The 17,435-nt window shown below is 41.7% G+C and overlaps 1 protein-coding gene across 2 annotated transcripts in view; it reads left to right on the top strand.

Annotated features, from left to right (window-relative positions):
* The window catches only part of MIC1 (MIC class I antigen), a 67,857-nt gene that overhangs the window by 13,827 nt on the left and 36,595 nt on the right, over positions 1-17,435 (top strand). The window contains exon 6 of one of the 2 annotated variants that reach the window (XM_077998229.1): positions 41-10,176. In XM_077998229.1, the coding sequence (XP_077854355.1) occupies positions 41-108 (68 nt within the window). In that variant the 3' untranslated portion in view covers positions 109-10,176. 2 annotated transcript variants of the gene reach the window in all.

The following is a 17,435-nucleotide window of genomic DNA, read 5'->3' as shown; positions in this document are numbered from 1 at the left end:
CACCCAGTGGAGCATTTACCCATTTCCCTCTTTTCTCCAGAGCTCGTGAGCCTGCGGACCCTGGATCAACACCCGGTTGGGACGGGAGACCACAGGGATGCTACATAGCTCGAATTTCAGCCTCTGATGTCAGCTCCTGGGTCCACTGGCTCCACTGAGGGTGCCTAGACTCTACAGACAGGTGGCTGGGATTCAACTCCCTGCCTGGACCTCACCAGCACTTTCCCTCTGTTTCCTGACCTACGAAACAGAGAAAATATCAGCACTTATTTATTGTTGTTCGATGTTGCAAAGTGTTAGTAGATATGAGGTGTTTGCAGCTGTACCATATTAATTGATTCATCATTTCTGTTGTTTTTGTTTTTTTTTTTTTTTTTTTTTTTGAGACAGAGTTTCACTCTGTCACCCAGGCTGCAGTTCAGTGACACAATCTTGGCTCACTGCAGCCTCCACCTCCCGGGTTCAAGCACTTCTCGTGCCTTAGCCTCCCGAGTAGCTGGGGTTACAGACACACACCACCATACCCGGCTCATTTTTGCATTTTTCATAGAGACAAGGTTTTGCCATGTTGGCCAGGCTGGTCTCAAACTCCCGACCTCAAGTGATCCGCCTGCCTCAGCCTCCCAAAGTGCTGGGATTACAAGCATGAGCCACCGTGCCCAGCCTATTTTATTACATTTTAATTTATTTTATTTTATTATATTATCCTCTGTGCCTGGCCTATTTTATTGTATTTTAAGATATTTTAATATATTACATGTGTAGTAATTAGGTTATCGTAGGTGAGCTTTATGAGTGAGTGTCTTGGTAATGACTCCTCCTGACCAGCCCAGGACCAGCTTTCTTGTCACCTTGAGGTCCCCTCACCCCATCACACTGTTATGCATTACTCTGTGTCTACTATTATGTGTGCATAATTTTATACCATAGATGTTTACTCTTTAAACAGACATTTCTAGTCTCTTTTATTTCATGCGTCTGGGAGCGGATAAAGTGTGAGGCTCAGGGAGAACGAGAGGTCTGTCTCAATGCCTTGGTGCAGCGTGAAAACAACCTCCCCTCCTTGTCCGCTTTCCCTGCTAGTTCCCGATGACTGACAGATTCACAGCAGAACAGAAAGGACTAGGGAGGGGTGGAGGTGGGACATCTGGCACCGACATTCAGGGACTGACCGTGTGAGGGAACATCTGCCCTGAAGAGTTGGAGTCTTCCAGTGATGACACAGAGCTGAAGTATGATACTGGGGAGGGGATAGAGAGAGCTTCGAGGTTTTCTGATTTTGAAGAATTCCAGTCAGTCAGGTTCTGGCATAAAGTGACTGCTGGGGAGGTGTGGACTGAATTAATGAAGAATAAATGAACCAGGAAAGTGGACATATAAGAGGTGGGTTATTCCTCACCTTGCTTGTTTCTTGATGCCTCCTGACTGCTGGTGTTGGGACACACAGATGGGTGATGCACTTCTTGGTCAAGGCAACCTCAGCCCCACCCAGGTAAGGCGGTCATGGCAGACAGCGTCAGGGTGACACCTGTGAAACAGACTCAAGCCAGGGATGGGAACCCTCCTTGCAGCAGGAGTGGATGCAGGACCTGCCTGGAAGCAAGAGAAGGGTGAGGGACCCTAGCTGGGCCCTGTTTCCTCCAACTGCCTGGGTTCACAAAGCAACTAGTAAGGGAGCTTGGAGTAGGGAATTCACTCATGTGCTACTTATTTATATAGAGATGTGTTCATCGACATTTTCTTTTATGTTTTTATTCAGGTTGATGTCATTTACACATTTATGCATTTATGTTATATATTTAATAGTCTTATTTATATTAGTTAGCAGTTGTCACTTGTTGAATTCAGTTCTCATTAGGTATAAATTTTCAAATTCATTTAAGTTTTTATTAATCAAAGTTTAATTGTCCGTGATTTAAAACATCAAATATTTGCATAGGATTTCTCTAGAGAAACAAGTCCTCTCTGCATCTTCTCAATTTCTGCCTTCCTAGAGGCAACAATGTTCAACATTTTTGCTAAGTCTTTCAACTTTTACTTCCATATGTCTAAATACAATTCCTTCATTAATACTGCTTGATTTTTCAGTTGCAGCCATTATCTGTTGCACAGCACAGTGGTGAATGCAGTAGTTAATTGTACCTGTTCCCTTTCACTCTTCCCATTCTTTCATCTTCCCAATGTATTTCTATAGTAATTATGTTTAGTTCAGTCATTCCTTGTTTCTTTTTCCATGACTAATTTTCTCATATGTCAGCTTGACCACTTTTCACTTCCTGAACATTTGTTCTTCCTGTAGTTAATACTTGCCTTTGTTTTGTTTATTTTATAAATAGCACTCATTAATGTTGATATTTCTTCTATTTGTATTACTCCTTTTTTTTTTTTTTTGAGACAGAGTCTCACTCTGTTGTCCAGGCTGGAGTGCAGTAGTGCAATCTCGGCTCACCACAACCTCCACCTCCCAGGTTCAAGCAATTCTCCTGCCTCAGCTTCCTGAGTAGCTGGAATTGCAGGCATCTACCACCATGCCCAGCTAATTTTTGTATTTTTAGTAGAGACGGGGTTCCACCATGTTGGCCACAGTGATCTCTATCTCTTGACGTCGTGATCCACCCACCTCGGCCTCCCAAAGTGCTTGGATTACAGGCGTGAGACATTGCACCTAGCCTTTTTTTTTTTTTTTTTGAGATGGAGTCTTGCTCATGTTGCCCAGGCTGGAATGCAATGGTTCAGTCTTGGCTCACAACAACCTCCACCTCCCAGGTTCAAGGGATTCTTCTGCTTCAGCCTCCTGAGTAGCTGGGATTACAGGCATGCACCACCACACCCGGCTAATTTTGTGTTTTTAGTAGAGACAGTTTCTCCATATTGGTCAGGCTGGTCTCGAACTCCCGACCTCAGGTGATTCACCCGCCTCGGCCTCCCAAAGTGCTGGGATTACAGGGGTGAGCCACCGTGCCCAGCCGTATTATATTACTCTTTTAAGAAGTTACAGACTTTGGATATTCCACTTTACCTTCTTGGAAATGTCCCTCCTGGGCCCTTCTGGCTGCTCCCATCTGGACTGGAGGCTTCTCCCTGTGGAGCAGAGTCACCATCGTAGGATCTCCCTCCACTGCATGAGGCAGTGCTTTACATGCGGTGGAGCCACCTGGGGTCCTGCCAAATGCAGACTGATTCAAGATGTCAGGGCTGGGGCATATGAGCCTGCCTTTCTAGTTTCATGAGATGCTGATTCTTCTGGGTGTGTGTGTGTGTGTGTGTGTGTGTGTGTGTGTGTGTGTGTGTGTGTGTGTGTGTGTGTATGTATGTATAAAGAGAGAGAAAGAGGGAATTTTGCTCTGTCAGCCAGGCTGGAGTGCAGTGGTGGCTGGAGTGCAGTGGTGCCATCATGGCTTACTGCAGGCTCGATTTCATAGGCTCGAGTGACCCTCCCAACTCATCCTCCTGGGTAGTCAGGATCACAGGCCACATCCTAATATATTTTTAATTAGCTGATGCAGTTTCTTTCTAAATTAGTAACAAAGCTAAGCATTTTTTCATTGTGGCAAAAAATACATCACATAAAATTTACTATCATAACTATTTTTAAGAATACAGTACCATTGGCCAGGTGTGGTGGCTCATGCCTGTAATCCCAGCAATTTGGGAGGCTAAGGCAGGAGGATCACTGGAGGCCTACAGTTCAAGTCCAGCTTGGGGAAAGTAGTGAGACCTTGTCTCCAGCCAAAAAAAAAAAAAAAAAAAAACCGAAAAATATACAGTACTATAATCGTGTTAATTGTAAGCACATTGTAGTGCAACAGATCTCTAGAATATTTCACCTTGAAAGCTGAAACTCTGTGCCCATTGCACAAAAATGCCTCACTACCTGGAAGTTTTACCTGGCAACCACCATTCTACTTTCACGTTCATCAAGTTTGACTATTTTAGACACCTCATATAAATGGAATTATGCAGTATTTGGAGTTGTTTTTTTTTTTGATTGGCGTATTTCACTTAGCAATGACTTCAAGGTTCACATATGTTGTATCATATAGCAAGATTTTCTTCTTTTTAATGTTGAATAATATTCCATTGTCTGTACATCATCATATTTTCTTGATCTGTTCATCTGTTGGTAGACATATAGGTTGCTTCCATGTCTTGCCTGTTGTGAATAACACTGCTATGAACATGGATATGCAATCTTTCTTTTTACTTTTGTATCCCCCCCCTCATTTTGGTGCATTTAATCTTCTAGTAGCTTTTTCTGAAAGCACGTGCTTAAAGTACATTTGTGTGTTTCAACATATCTACTATTATTTTGCCTGTCTCCAGGAAGAGGAAAGAAATGTATTAAGGTGCTCTTTGGCACAGTATTTAATGGTAAAGAAAGAAACAGTATAAATGGCGAGTGCTGCATCACCATTTCCTACAAGCCCCTCAACACAGGGAGTTTCAGCATTGCAGTTTCAGCATCCTGCAATTTCAGAACTACTGTGAATACAAAAAGCAAGAAAAGTCCTGCCTAGAATGGGAGTCACTCCAAATATGGTGGCCCTGGGACAGCAGACCTTTCTTGTCACACGTCTTCCATGAGGGCCCTTTCTTCAGTGACCGTGGTGCTTTCCTTCTATCATCTATCTATCTATCTATCCGGTTGGTTGGGTCTCTCTGGAGAACCCTGATACACTAATGGACAGTAAGGAAATAAAGCCTAGTATTATCAATAATTGCCATTGAGAAAAATATGCCCTAGGCCAGAAGATCGGTGATGGTGGGAATAGCAGGAGACGTAGTTTAGACAAGGTCATTGAGCAAGACGTTTCTGAGAACTTGACCACTGGTTATCTGAGAAGAGACCTGAATCGTGTGAGGAGTGAGTCATGTGAATCCCTGGGGAGCAGGTACATGTGGGAGTCACAGCATGGGTAGGTGGCAGAGACAGGAGAGAGCGGTGACAAGAGGTTGGTGTGAATGGAGACAAGTGAGCTGGGTTGAGAGGGGTAGGATGAGCTCAGAGTTGACAGAGGGGCCCTGTGTTGAGGGGCTTGTAGGAAATGGTGAGACATTGGGGTTTCATTGCGCTAAAAAGGGAGGAAGCTGGAGTGACTTTGGGATGTGGTGGTGACGATGTGCTCTAATTCCCATTTGAAAGCCTCACTCTACCCATTGTGTGGGTGATGAACAGTGGCGTGAATGTCTCTTCATGTCCATTACCCATTTTTGAATGGTGTTGGTTTTTTAATTGGTGAGTTGTAGTTTGTTATGTATTTTGAATATTAATTTTTCATCAAATATATGATTGGCAAATAACCCCACCCATTCTGTGCATTTTCTTTCCACTCTCTTAATAATGTCATTTGTTGCAAAAAAGTTTTTAAATTTGATGAAGTCTAATTTATCATTTTTCTTTAATTGCTTGTGCTTTGGGTCATCCAGCCAAGAAACTAGTACCAAATCCAATGTTCACAAGACTTTCCTCAATGTTTTCTTCTAAGGGTTTTACAGGTTTGACTCTTAAGTTTAGTTGTTTGATCTATTCTGAGTTAATTGTTGAGTATGGTGTAGGGAAGGCTATGAATTTTGGCCAACATCATTCTTTTGCATGTGGATATCCAGTTTCTCAGCACCATTTGTTAAAGCACCATCTGTGGAAGTGGGGCTGACACATTTGCAAGATGCATTGAGCACTAGTACACCATGCATTTATTTCCTTTTCTTTACTCCACAGTTGTTTTGAGGAGGCTTCCAGTGACAAACACAACAGAAATGAAAATACATGAATTCTTATAAAATCAGTATCAAGTAGAATTATAAGCTTTAAAATGTTAAGAGTGAGGCAAGACTAGATCATTGCTAGATAAGCTGAAACATAGACTGAAATGGAGGGTTTACTGTTTTCCTTGCTACAAATTTTGTTGGCTCACAATCTCTTATGCTTATTGCATAAGGGAGCCAGCCACGGGGTGGGGTGATAGCTCACATAACCAGTCCCTGGTTTCCTGCTTAGAACAAGTTCAGATTCTCTCCACTTACAGTAAAAAAGTGAATTGCAGGATGTTCAAAGGAAGTTGACATCCACAAAGTCAACGAATAAGTAGTAAGTGTAAACCTCAGAAATTTAAGGAGATTCTACTTTTTCCCCAAAAAAATACCTCACAATTTCCTGCTGAAAGGAGAGGGTTCATTCAGGGAACCACATGATGCCCTTCTTCTGCTGCGGTTCTAAGTGGAGTTGTCCTTTTCTCTAACTACAGGTCTCACAAACCCTTGCAGCCAGCTTCCATGATTTTAGCTTGACTAAGACTTTGAGTTTTTTATATAGTTTGTATTTGAGCTGCTGCCTGGGGCTTAGAAATGTGACTTGGATATTTTGCCAAAGTGGTATGTTTTTCTATAGAATTTGACATGGTGGAGACCCTGCTTTTCTGCCAGGTCCCCACAGGGGATACACTGCCTTGTACCTCTTTTTAGTACTTCATTAGCAGTGGTAGAAGATTTGAGTGAGGGCGTCCCTCAATCTCTACCCTCTCTCTGGTGCAGAGGATCGTGGCCTGTTGGGGGAACAGTTGTGTCTAGGTCCCCTGGCTGATATGATAAATATCAAAGTCCGACCTCTGGTAATGAAGCCACATGTGCACATAACATCACTTTTCCATGCAGTGTCATAGAAGAATTGGTTTCTGGATCCCAGCTAAGGGCCTAAGCACTACAGACATAGAGATAGAGCTCTGGGGAAGGGAGGGATGACTGGGGTGGAGCCACATATGTCTTTCAGGGCATCTCTCAGTGGTCTTTGTCTATGTCCTTGCTGGAGTTCAAGGAAGTTTGTACTCAAGGAAGAGAAGGTCCTTGCAGGCCTCCTCACCCTTGGCATTCTAGGTATTTGGGCTGGATAATTTTCTGTTGCATGGGTGACTGGGCTCACCTGTACACTGCGGGATGTTCAGCAGCATCCCTGGCCATTCCCCACAAGATACCAGCAGCACCTCCTCCTCACTCCAATTATGACAACAAAAGATTTCTCCAGACATAGCTCCTGTCCTCTGGTGGGAAAATCTCCCCTGGATGAGAACACTGGTTTGAGAGGTAGAGACACTCAAGAGCTGGGCTTGGACAGGGGAAGGGATGAGGAAACAGACACAAAACAGAGTGGGGCTGGGAAACAGGCAAAGGGAGTTCAGGCCTGGAGGGACCTGGCCTGATGGCTGCAGGTATGGAGACTAGAGTCTCAGAGTGTGTGGGACTGAAGCACGTGAGGAATGGGGAGAGTGACAGGACCTCCTATTGCCAGAAAATCGCACTTGTAACCACTGCATTCCCAGCCCAGGTGTACGCGTCTCTGGGAAATCAGAATGCATTTGGCTATCATGGTGTCAGAAAGAGCCCTGAAAAGCCTTGTGTGCCTCCCAGTGTAATGAAAGTGCAGGTGACAGCCCCTCCTGGAAACATTGTTGCCAGATGTTTAACCCAGATCTGTCTAGGTCTTTAGGAAACACAGCGGACAGAAGAGCAAAGTAAAAGGCCTCCGGTGAAATAATATGATAAATTAGGTGTGGAGAGCATTCTAAAGTTATTTGGCCTGCAATAAGTCATGTCATTCTAAAAGAAAAAAAGATTAGTGGATTGCTGTAGATTATAGGTAACTAAAGGACACATAATCAAAGGCAATGAGTGGATATTTTATGGAAACAAGTTATAAAAAATGTACAAAGAATAGATTGAAGAAGTGAAGATATTTGAATATGAAAGCGCTTTAGATAATACGGAATTATTGTTTATTTTCTTTGGTGTGATAATGTAGGTTTTTACTCTTAGGAGATGCACAATGAGGTGTTTACTGGTGAAGTATCATGGGTCTAGCAAGCTAGTTTACAATGGTTCACTCAAAAATCTTAGTCCATTCTGTCTCTCTTCATACATAAACACACACACACACACACACACACACACACACACACACACACTATACAAACACATACAACTGAATCTATAAAGACACATGTATATGGCCAGGCATGGTGGCTCATGCCTGTAATCCCAGCACTTTGGGAGGCCGAGGTGGAAGGATCACCTGAGGTCAGGAGTTCGAGACCAGCCTGGCCAACATGGTGAAACCCCATCTCTACAAAAATACAAAAACTAGCCAGACATGATGGTGGACACCTGTAATCCCAGCTACTCGGGAGGCTGAGGCAGGAGAATCACTTGAACCTGGGAGGTGGAGGTTGCAGTGAGCCGAGATTGCACCATTGCACTCTACCCTGGGTGACAGAGTGAGACTCCATCTCAAAAAAAAAAGATATATATATTTTTTTATTTGTTATAATTATATTTGAGATGGCATCTCACTATGTTGCCTAGACTGGTCCAGAAGTCCTGGCCCCAAGCGATCCTCCCACCTGGCCTCCCAAAGTGCTGAGAATGCAGATGTGAGCCACCATGCTCAGCCTTTATTTATTAATTAACAAAAATTGTATTTTTAAAAGTTTTATATATTCATGAGGTGCGAGTGCAATTTTGCTACATTGATGTATTGCACTGTGGTGAAGGCAGGCCCTCAGTGCATCCATCACAGGAGCAGTGTATCCATCAAGCACCACTGTATCCACCAAGCAACCTCCCATCATACACTCCCTCTCATCTACCTCAGCCCCTCTGAGTCTCCATTGTCCGTCATCACATAATCTGCTTCCATGTATCTAAAGAGATATTAAGCAAATATAGCACAATGACAACTGATGGACTTCATTCCACTATTCTTTCAGCTTTTTTGCACATTTGAACATTTATATAATTATCAGTTGGAAGAATGAGGGAAAGAGAGAAAGAGAGAGCTGAATCTAAAGATCCTAAAAGTTGTATCCCACTAGGAAATATACTTAATTTTTGCAGTTCTCAAAGTGTGGCTGTAGATTACTGAGATTTTGGGGTGCCTTTCAGAGGATCCAGGAGAGAAATCTGTTTTCACAATAAGACCAGGTTGTAATCTGCCTGTTTTCACAATAAGACCAGGTTGCAATCTGCCTGTTACGTTTTGTTGACCTTTCCATGGATGGTGCAAATGCCAAGGTAGGCAACACAACCAGCATCTTAACAAAAATCAAGGCAGTGGAGTCAAACTGAATTCCTGCTTAAGAATATTTTGATGGAGCAATAAAAATTATGACTTTTGTTAAATTTTGATCCCAAATACATGTCTTTTTAATGTTCTTTTCAAGAAAATGGAAAGTGTACAAAAAAAACTTAACTGGATATGGAAAGAGGATGGTAGTCTTGAGGAAGGGCACTTGGATGACTGAGTTGTGTGTTAAACTAGCTGATCTCATTAAAAGACATTTGCATTATTTTCAGTGTGGGGCTACTATGAATAGAGCAGTTATGAATATTGTGTACAGGTTTTTTGTGAACATAAGTTTGTATTTGTTCAGGATAAATGCCAAGGAGGACAATTGCCTGTTGTATGGTAATTGCATGTTCAGATTTGCCGAAAACTGCCATACTCATTTCCAGAGTGACTGTACCAGTTCTCATTCCTACAAGCAACGTATGAAAAATAAGATTTCTTTGCATCCTTGCCAACATCTAATGTTACCTTTATTTTGTATTTTAGCCATTCTCACAGGTGTATAGTGATATCTCCTGTGGTTTTAATTTGTATTTCCCTAATGGCTAATGATGTTGAGCATTTTTAAGTGCTTATTAGCCCTATGTTTATCCTTCTCAGTGAAATGTGTGGTCATGTCTTTTGCTCATTGCCTATTTTGTATTTGGATTTATTTTTTACTATTGAGTTTTAAGAGTTCTTCATATATGCTAACTACAATTCTTTATAGAATCTGTTGCTTGCATGTCTCTTCTATTTTGTAGCTGGTCTTTTTATGCTCTTCATGGGTGTCTCACAGAGCAAAGTTTTAAATTTTCTTAAGATCTAGTTTATTAACTTTTTCTTTTATGGACTATACTTTTGGGGTTATATCTAAGTGCTCTTTGTCCTCTCCTAATCTGACAATGTTTTCGTAAAAGGATTGTAATATATATTTATTTATTTGTTTGTTTGTTTGTTTGTTTGTTTGAAAAAAAAATGTAGCACAGGCTGGCATTGAATTCCTGGGCTCAAAGGATGCTCCCACCTCAGCCTCTCAGGTAGCTGGGATTACAGGCCTATGCAACCATGCCTGACTCAAGGTTTGTCATTTTAAAATTATGTTTTTCATTTAAGCTTGTGATCCACTTTGAGTTATTTTTTGCACAAGGTATGAGGGTTAGGCCAAGGTTGTTTTTTTTTTTTTTTCACTGTGGTTGTTCAGTTGCTCTAGCACCATTTGTTCAAAAGGCTCTCCTTCCTCCATTGAATTTCTTTTGCACTTTTGTAAAATATCAGTTGGACATATTGTACCTTCTGCCAATTTTTAATTGGGCTTTCTTCTTATTGAATTCAAAAACTTGTCATATATTCTGGATACAAGTTCTTTATCACAAATACAATTTTCGAATATTTTCCCTGTGGCTTGCCTTTTCATTTTCTTAAAAAAAAAAAAATATATATATATATATATACACACACATATATATATATTAGAGAGAGAGAGAGAGAGAGAGGATATATAGATATAGAGATGGAGTGTTGCCCTTGTTGCCCAGGCTGGAGTGCAATGGCATGATCTTGGCTCACTGCAACCTCCACCTCCTGGGGTGAAGTAATTCTCCTGCCTCAGCCTCCTGAGCAGCTGGGATTACAGGCATGCACCACCATGCCCTGCTAATTTTGTAGTTTTAGTAGAGACAGGGTTTCGCCATGTTGGTCAGGCTGGTCTCGAACTCCCAACCTCAGGTGATCTGACTGCCTTGGCCTGCCAAAGTGCTAAGATTACAGGTGTGAGCCACTGTGCCCGGCCTTAATGGTATTTTTTTAGCACTAAAGTTTACATTTAAAAGAAGTCCAATTTATCATTTTTTAAAAACTTTGTGACTTGTGGTTTTGGGGTTTTGTGTAACAATTTTGCCTAGCCCAAAGTCGCAAAATTTTTCCATTATATTTTCTTTCAGAAATTTTACAGTATAAACTCTAGGTCTATAATTCATTTGAGTCACAATTTTATGTGATGTTGAGTAAGTGGCTAAATAATTTTTTTTGAGACAAGGTCTTGCTCTGTCGCTCAGGCCGGAGGGCAGTTGCATGGTCACAGCTCACTGCAGCCTCAACTTTCCTGACTCAAGGGATCCTCCCACCTCAGCCTCCCAAGTAGCTGGGACTACGGGCACAAGTCACTGTGCCTGGCTAATTTTTTCATTTTTTGTAGAGACGAGGTCTCACTTTGTTGCCCACTTTGTCTCAGACTGGTCTCAAACTCTTGGCCTCAGGCAATCCTTCTGCCTTGGCCACACAAAGTGCTTGGATTATAGACATGAGCCACCATGCCTGGCCCTTTTTCTTTAAAAAAAATTTTTTTAATTATTTTTAAAAATTGTTTTGAGTACATAGTAGGTGTATGTATTTATGGGATCCATGAGATGTTTTCGTTTAGGCATGTGTGTGAAATAAGCACAATACAGAAAGAGACAAAAAGCACACCAGATTGGCTACAACTTAAGACCAACCTCACAAATTCTTTTTCATTAAAACTTTACAGAGTGTTTAAACAGGGATCTTTATTATCCCTTTTACTGGTTTGCACAGGGAGAGAGAAGCCAAAAGCCAAGCTGGTAAAATAACTATTACCCTTTTGTCAGCATGTCAGCCTTCTGGGTTCCCTTCCTGCCAAGCTCAATTCTAAATCAAGCATTTAAGGTTTGGGGAGGTTAACTTTTTCCAGTTAACGTTCTAGAGATAGGAACCATTTTAAAACGTTAAAAGAACTAAGGAAAAATACCATAGAAAAGTCTGGGGGTTTGGGTGGTAGAACTGGAGGAGATGACAATGTGGATGGGAGAGGCAGGTAGGGCCAGGGTATGGCCTAAGTCTCCCTTTATTTGCCTAAGGTCCTTTAATGAGAAAGGAATTTGATGGGGCCCCAAATAAGCAGTATCCTCAGATGGTTCCCTGGAAGTTGCTTCTCTAATTTTCGGGAATCAGTCTCTATAGGCCTGCCTGATACGACTGCTAAAAGAGCTGAGTTGACTGTGCAATGCTTGCAAAGGCCTAATAAAAAGGCTATGCTCTTGTGCAAAAGAAAATGAGCTGCTTTTTCGTCAAACTCTCATGGTCAAAGGAGTCCTTATGCTTCAGAATGCACTCCAGAGGTGTACAAGCTGAGAGGTGTACAAGCTGAAGAATCTGTGTTACCTATCTAGAAAGAGAAGCAAGAAAAAGGCATCCTTTTAGTCTCCTTCCTTTGGGTGTGACTTAGGGTGGCTGGGAAGAGTGGGGCATCCCCCCTGCTGTTTTCCCTCCTTGGGGTCTGGATGCTGGCACCTTGTTTAATGTGCTGTCTATGGTTGAAGGCATGACCCTCAGCCATGGAACCAGAAGAACTAAGTGATTGGGATTAGTCACACTTACCCATGGAACTCCAGTCCTCTGCTTGCAATTTCCCTTTGACTTCATAGACTTATGTGGTCTGCGTGGCTCCCAGAAAGAAATGCCTTGGAAAAAACTACGTAATAGTTACATTTCGGCAAGACCCCTTTAATAGAAGGGGCATACTAGATTGAACTTCATATCCTGCTATTATGGGCCATGCTAAAGCCTTTACCCTTATAGAATGGTTCCGGCTAACTTCTGGACTTAAATACCCTTAATATTTAGGTACCATTTTAATTGGAGGCAGAATAGGTGCCTTAAAAGAACATAGAGACTGAATGGTGGTTTTCCTGCTGATGGGACAGTATTGAGACTAAATTTTGGTTTTGGAGGACATTTCCCTCCTTGTTGAAGGCAGAGATTTCCCATTTACAGAAGCAGCATAAAATCTAGTTTCTAGTAGAGGGATGCAAAAAGGGAGGAGAATTGGGAAGTTAGAGTTTTTGGCAAAGGACCAACAATGTGCTTCATGGATAGGACTTCTATTCCACTAGTTGGTGCTGTTGACCTTGAAATGCCATGTGCACTCCAGACCAAGGGCAGAGAGTGACCTCAAAATGTCATGTGCTCTCCAGACCAAGGGCAGACAGAGATGCTCACTGTGGCGGGTAGGGGGGATGTGTTCCTAGAATATCGCAATGACATTCCCCTGAGCTATATCCCTGGTTACTACAGCATTTCCTGAGCATGCCTAACAGGATTACTTCTCTAAACTGTAAAATTCCTACAGCATTATATACAGAGAGAGAATAGGAGACATGGCAATCATGGACAAGAATGGAGGAAATCATAGGAAAGTTAGAGATCCTGTTGCCAACACCCAATCAGGCAGTCGGAGGCTGGGGTCAGTCTAGAAGCCTTTGATAACACCACGTGGTAGCCCCAACCAGAAATCCTCAGTTGCTGCATGACTTCTTCCAGCCCCACGTGATGTCTAGGTCCTCCATGAAAGGAAACTGGTTCAAACATGGCCAGTATGCCCAGCAACCCATGGGTAATCGGGGATTCTCCATGTTTTCCCTAGGAAGCCTGTATCCCAAGTCTTGTAATGCTGGGAGCCACACTAACCATTTTTAAATGGCTGAAGGGGACCCAGTATTTTGTTTGATTTGATTCTAAAATGGAGGCCAAGAGCCTAAAACAGAGTGGAGGTCTGCTTCTATACTCACCATTCTGATGAATATACCTTGGGATCCCAAATGAGCAACAAAAATAAAGCAACACCTTTGTCTGGGGTGATACCTAAGGTGCATTGCCTCATGCCAAGAAAATTAAGGACACAGACACACACAAGGAGTGAGTTTAGGAGTAGAGGTTTCATAGGCAAAAGGAAAGAAAGAGAAAGGAGAATAGCTCTCTCTCCTGTGAGAGAAGGGGCACCCAAGTGGGAATTCCAGCCCATGGCAGAGTGCACTGGATTTTAGAAACAGGCTGAAAGAGGTGTCTAATTTACACAGGGCCCACAGATTGGTTGGACCAGGTGTGATGTTTACATAGTGCATGGGAAAGCTGGCCACTCCACCCTAATCTTCTTATGCAAATAGGCTTTCCACTTGGCTGACACCATGTTGTCTGCTCCCTACTGCACACATGGTTGGAAAGGAAAAATGGAGCCGCCATTTGAACTTGCCTAGTCCCAGGTAGCCTTTTCCTATTGGCACGACTGCAGGTATTCACTCATGCAAGCTTCCAGCTTGCTTGTCTATGTCTGCAGCTCAATTTTACAGGCTGCTCTTTGTTAGAAAAGAAAATGATTTGGGGGCTGCTTTTCATTAAAAGGAAAACCTTACCAAGGACTTCTTTACTCTCACTATCTGCCTAAATAATTTCTTTTTAATTCCTGTATCAGTTACATAATCAGTTTTAAAGCAAATACTGTTATGTGATATTGGGATACCTGGACATTTTGCTGTCATAGGAGTTTATCCCTGAAGGTATTACCAAACTGCTTCCTTAGCTATAAACATCCTAGGACCATGGGTCATGACAAGCAAGGAATGTACCTTGCTAATTTAGAGATAAACTTTATTTGGGGGAAGGGGGTGGTTTTTAGTTACATGGATAAGTTCTTTTGCAGTGGTTTCTGAGATTTTGGTGCATCCATCACCCGAGGAGTGTACACTGTACCCAGTATGTAGTCTTTTCTCCCACACCATCCTATGGCCCTACCCTCTGAGTCCCCAACGTTCATTATATCATTCTTTTGCCTTTGCACTCTCATATAAGTGAGAACACATGACATTTGGATTTCAATTCCTGAATTACTTCACTTAGAATAACGGCCTCCAACGTCACTCAGGCTGCTGCAATTGCCATTATTTCACTTCGTTTTGTGGCTGAGTAGCGTTCTGTGGTGTATATATACATACCACATTTTCTTTTTTTTTTAATTACACTTTTTATTTTGAGGTAGTCATAGATCCACATGTAACTGTAAGAAATAATAAAGAGGCCAAGTGTGGTGGCTCACACCTGTAATCCCAGCACTTTGGGAGGTGGAGACAGCAGGATCACTTGAGCCCAAGAGCTCGAGACCAACCTGGGCAACACAGCAAGACCCTGTGTCTTACAAATAAAACAATAATAATAATAATAATAAAGAGAAATGTCACACATTCTTTACCCAGTATTCTTCAATGACATGCTACAACTACAGCATAATATCACAAGGGACACTGACATTGATATGGTCAAGACACAGAACAGTTCCACCACCACAAGGAACCCTCATGTTACCCTTTTATAATTACACTGACCTCTCCCCACTTCCATGCCTAACCCCGGCAACCGCTAATATGTTCTCTACTTCTATTAAACTTGTCATTTCAAGAAAGTGATATGAACGGAATCATGCAGTACGTGTTCTTTTGATATTGGCTTTTTTTTTCCACTCAGCATGACTCCCTAAAGATTAAAAGATTCATTTACATTATTGGATGTATCTATCAATAGATTGTTGGGTTTTTTGTTTTTTGTTTTTATTATTATACTTTAAGTTCTAGGGTACATGTGCACAATGTGCAGGTTTATTACATGTGTATACATGTGCCATGTTGGTGTGCTGCACCCATTAACTCGTCATTTACATTAGGTATATCTCCTAATGCTATCCCTCCCCCTTCCCCCTGCCCCACGACAGGCCCCAGTGTGGGATGTTCCCCACCCTGTGTCCAGGTGTTCTCATTGTTCAATTCCCACCTGTGAGTGAGAACATGCTGTGTTTGGTTTTCTGTCCTTGCAATAGTTTGCTCAGAATGATGGTTTCCAGCTTCGTCCATGTCTCTACAAAGGACATAAACTCATCCTTTTTTATGGCTGCATAATATTCCATGATATACACCACATTTTCATTATCCACTCATTGATTGATGGACATTTGGACTGGTTCCATATTTTTGTAACTGTGAATTGTGCTGCTATAAACGTGTGTGCAAGTGTCTTTTTCATATAATGACTTCTTTTCCTCTGGTAGATACCCAGTAGTAGAACTGCTGGATAAAATTGTGAATCTACTTTTAGTTCCCTAAGGAATTGCCATACTGTTTTCTATAGTGGTTGTACTAGTTTACATTCCTGCCAGCAGTGTAAAAGTGTTCCCTTTTTACCACATCCACAACAACACCTATTGTTTTTTTTTATTTTTCAGTTATGGCCACTATTGCAGAAGTAAGGTGGTATTGCATTGTGGTTTTCACTGACATTTCCCTGATAATTAGGGATGCTGAGCATTTTTTTCATATGTTTGCTGGCCATTTGTATATCCTCTTTTGAGAATTTTCTATTCCTGTACTTAGCCTTCTTTTTGATGGGATTATTCGTTTTCCTCTTGCTGATTTGTTTGAGTTCTTTGTAGATTCTGGACATTAGTCCTTTGTCAAATGCAGAGTTTGTGAATATGTTCTCCCTCTCTGTGGGTTGTCTGTTAACTCTGCTGATTATTTCTTTTGCTATGCAGAGGCTTTTTAGCTGAGTTAGGTCCCATGAATTTATTTTTGTTTTTGTTGCATTTGCTTTTGGGTTTTGCTCATGAAGTCATTGCCTAAGCCAATGTCTAGAAGGGTTTTGTTCAGTGTTATCGTCTAGAATTTTTATGGTTTCAGGTCTTAGATTTAAGTCTTTGATCCATCTTGAGTTAATTTTTGTACACAGTGAGGCATAGGATCCGGTTTCATTCTTCTACATGTGAGTTGCCAATTATCCCAGCAGCATTTGTTGAATAGGGTGTCATTTCCCCACTTTATGTTTTCATTTCCTTTGTCAGAGATCAGTTGACTGTAAGTATTTGGTTTTATTTCTGGGTTCTCTATTCTGTTTCATTGGTCTACATGAGTCTTTAGGGTTTTCTAGCTGTACAATCATATCTTTGGCAAACAGCAACAGTTTGATTTTCTCTTTGCCAATTTGGATGCCCTTTATTTCTTTCTCTTGTCTGATTGCTCTGGCTAGAACTTCCAGTACAATGTTGAATAGAAGTGGTGAAAGTGGGCTTCCTTATCTTGTTTCAGTTATTGGGGGAATGATTTCTAATTTCCCTCATTCAATATAATGTTGGCTGTAGGTTTGTCATAAATGGCTTTTACTACCTTCAGGTATGTTCCTTGTATGCCAACTTTGTTGAAGGTTTTAATCATAAAGCAATGCTGGATTTTGTCAAATTTTTGTCAAATGTTTTTTGTGCATGGTTAGTACTAAGTGTCAACTTGATTTGAATAGAAGGATACAAAGTATTGATCCTGGGTGTGTCTGTGAGGGTGTTGCCAAAATAGATTAACATTTGAGACAGTGGGCTGGGGAAGGCAGATCCACTCTTAAGCTGGTGGGCACAGTCTAATCAGCTGCCAGCGAATATAAAGCAAACAGAAAAGCAAGAAAAGGAGAGACATTGGCCTAGCCTCCCAGCCTACAGCTTTCTCCCATGCTGGAT

The sequence above is a fragment of the Macaca mulatta genome, chromosome 4 (assembly GCF_049350105.2).
Source record: "Macaca mulatta isolate MMU2019108-1 chromosome 4, T2T-MMU8v2.0, whole genome shotgun sequence".
Taxonomy (NCBI): domain Eukaryota; kingdom Metazoa; phylum Chordata; class Mammalia; order Primates; family Cercopithecidae; genus Macaca; species Macaca mulatta.
This window is presented reverse-complemented; position numbering and strand designations above follow the sequence as displayed.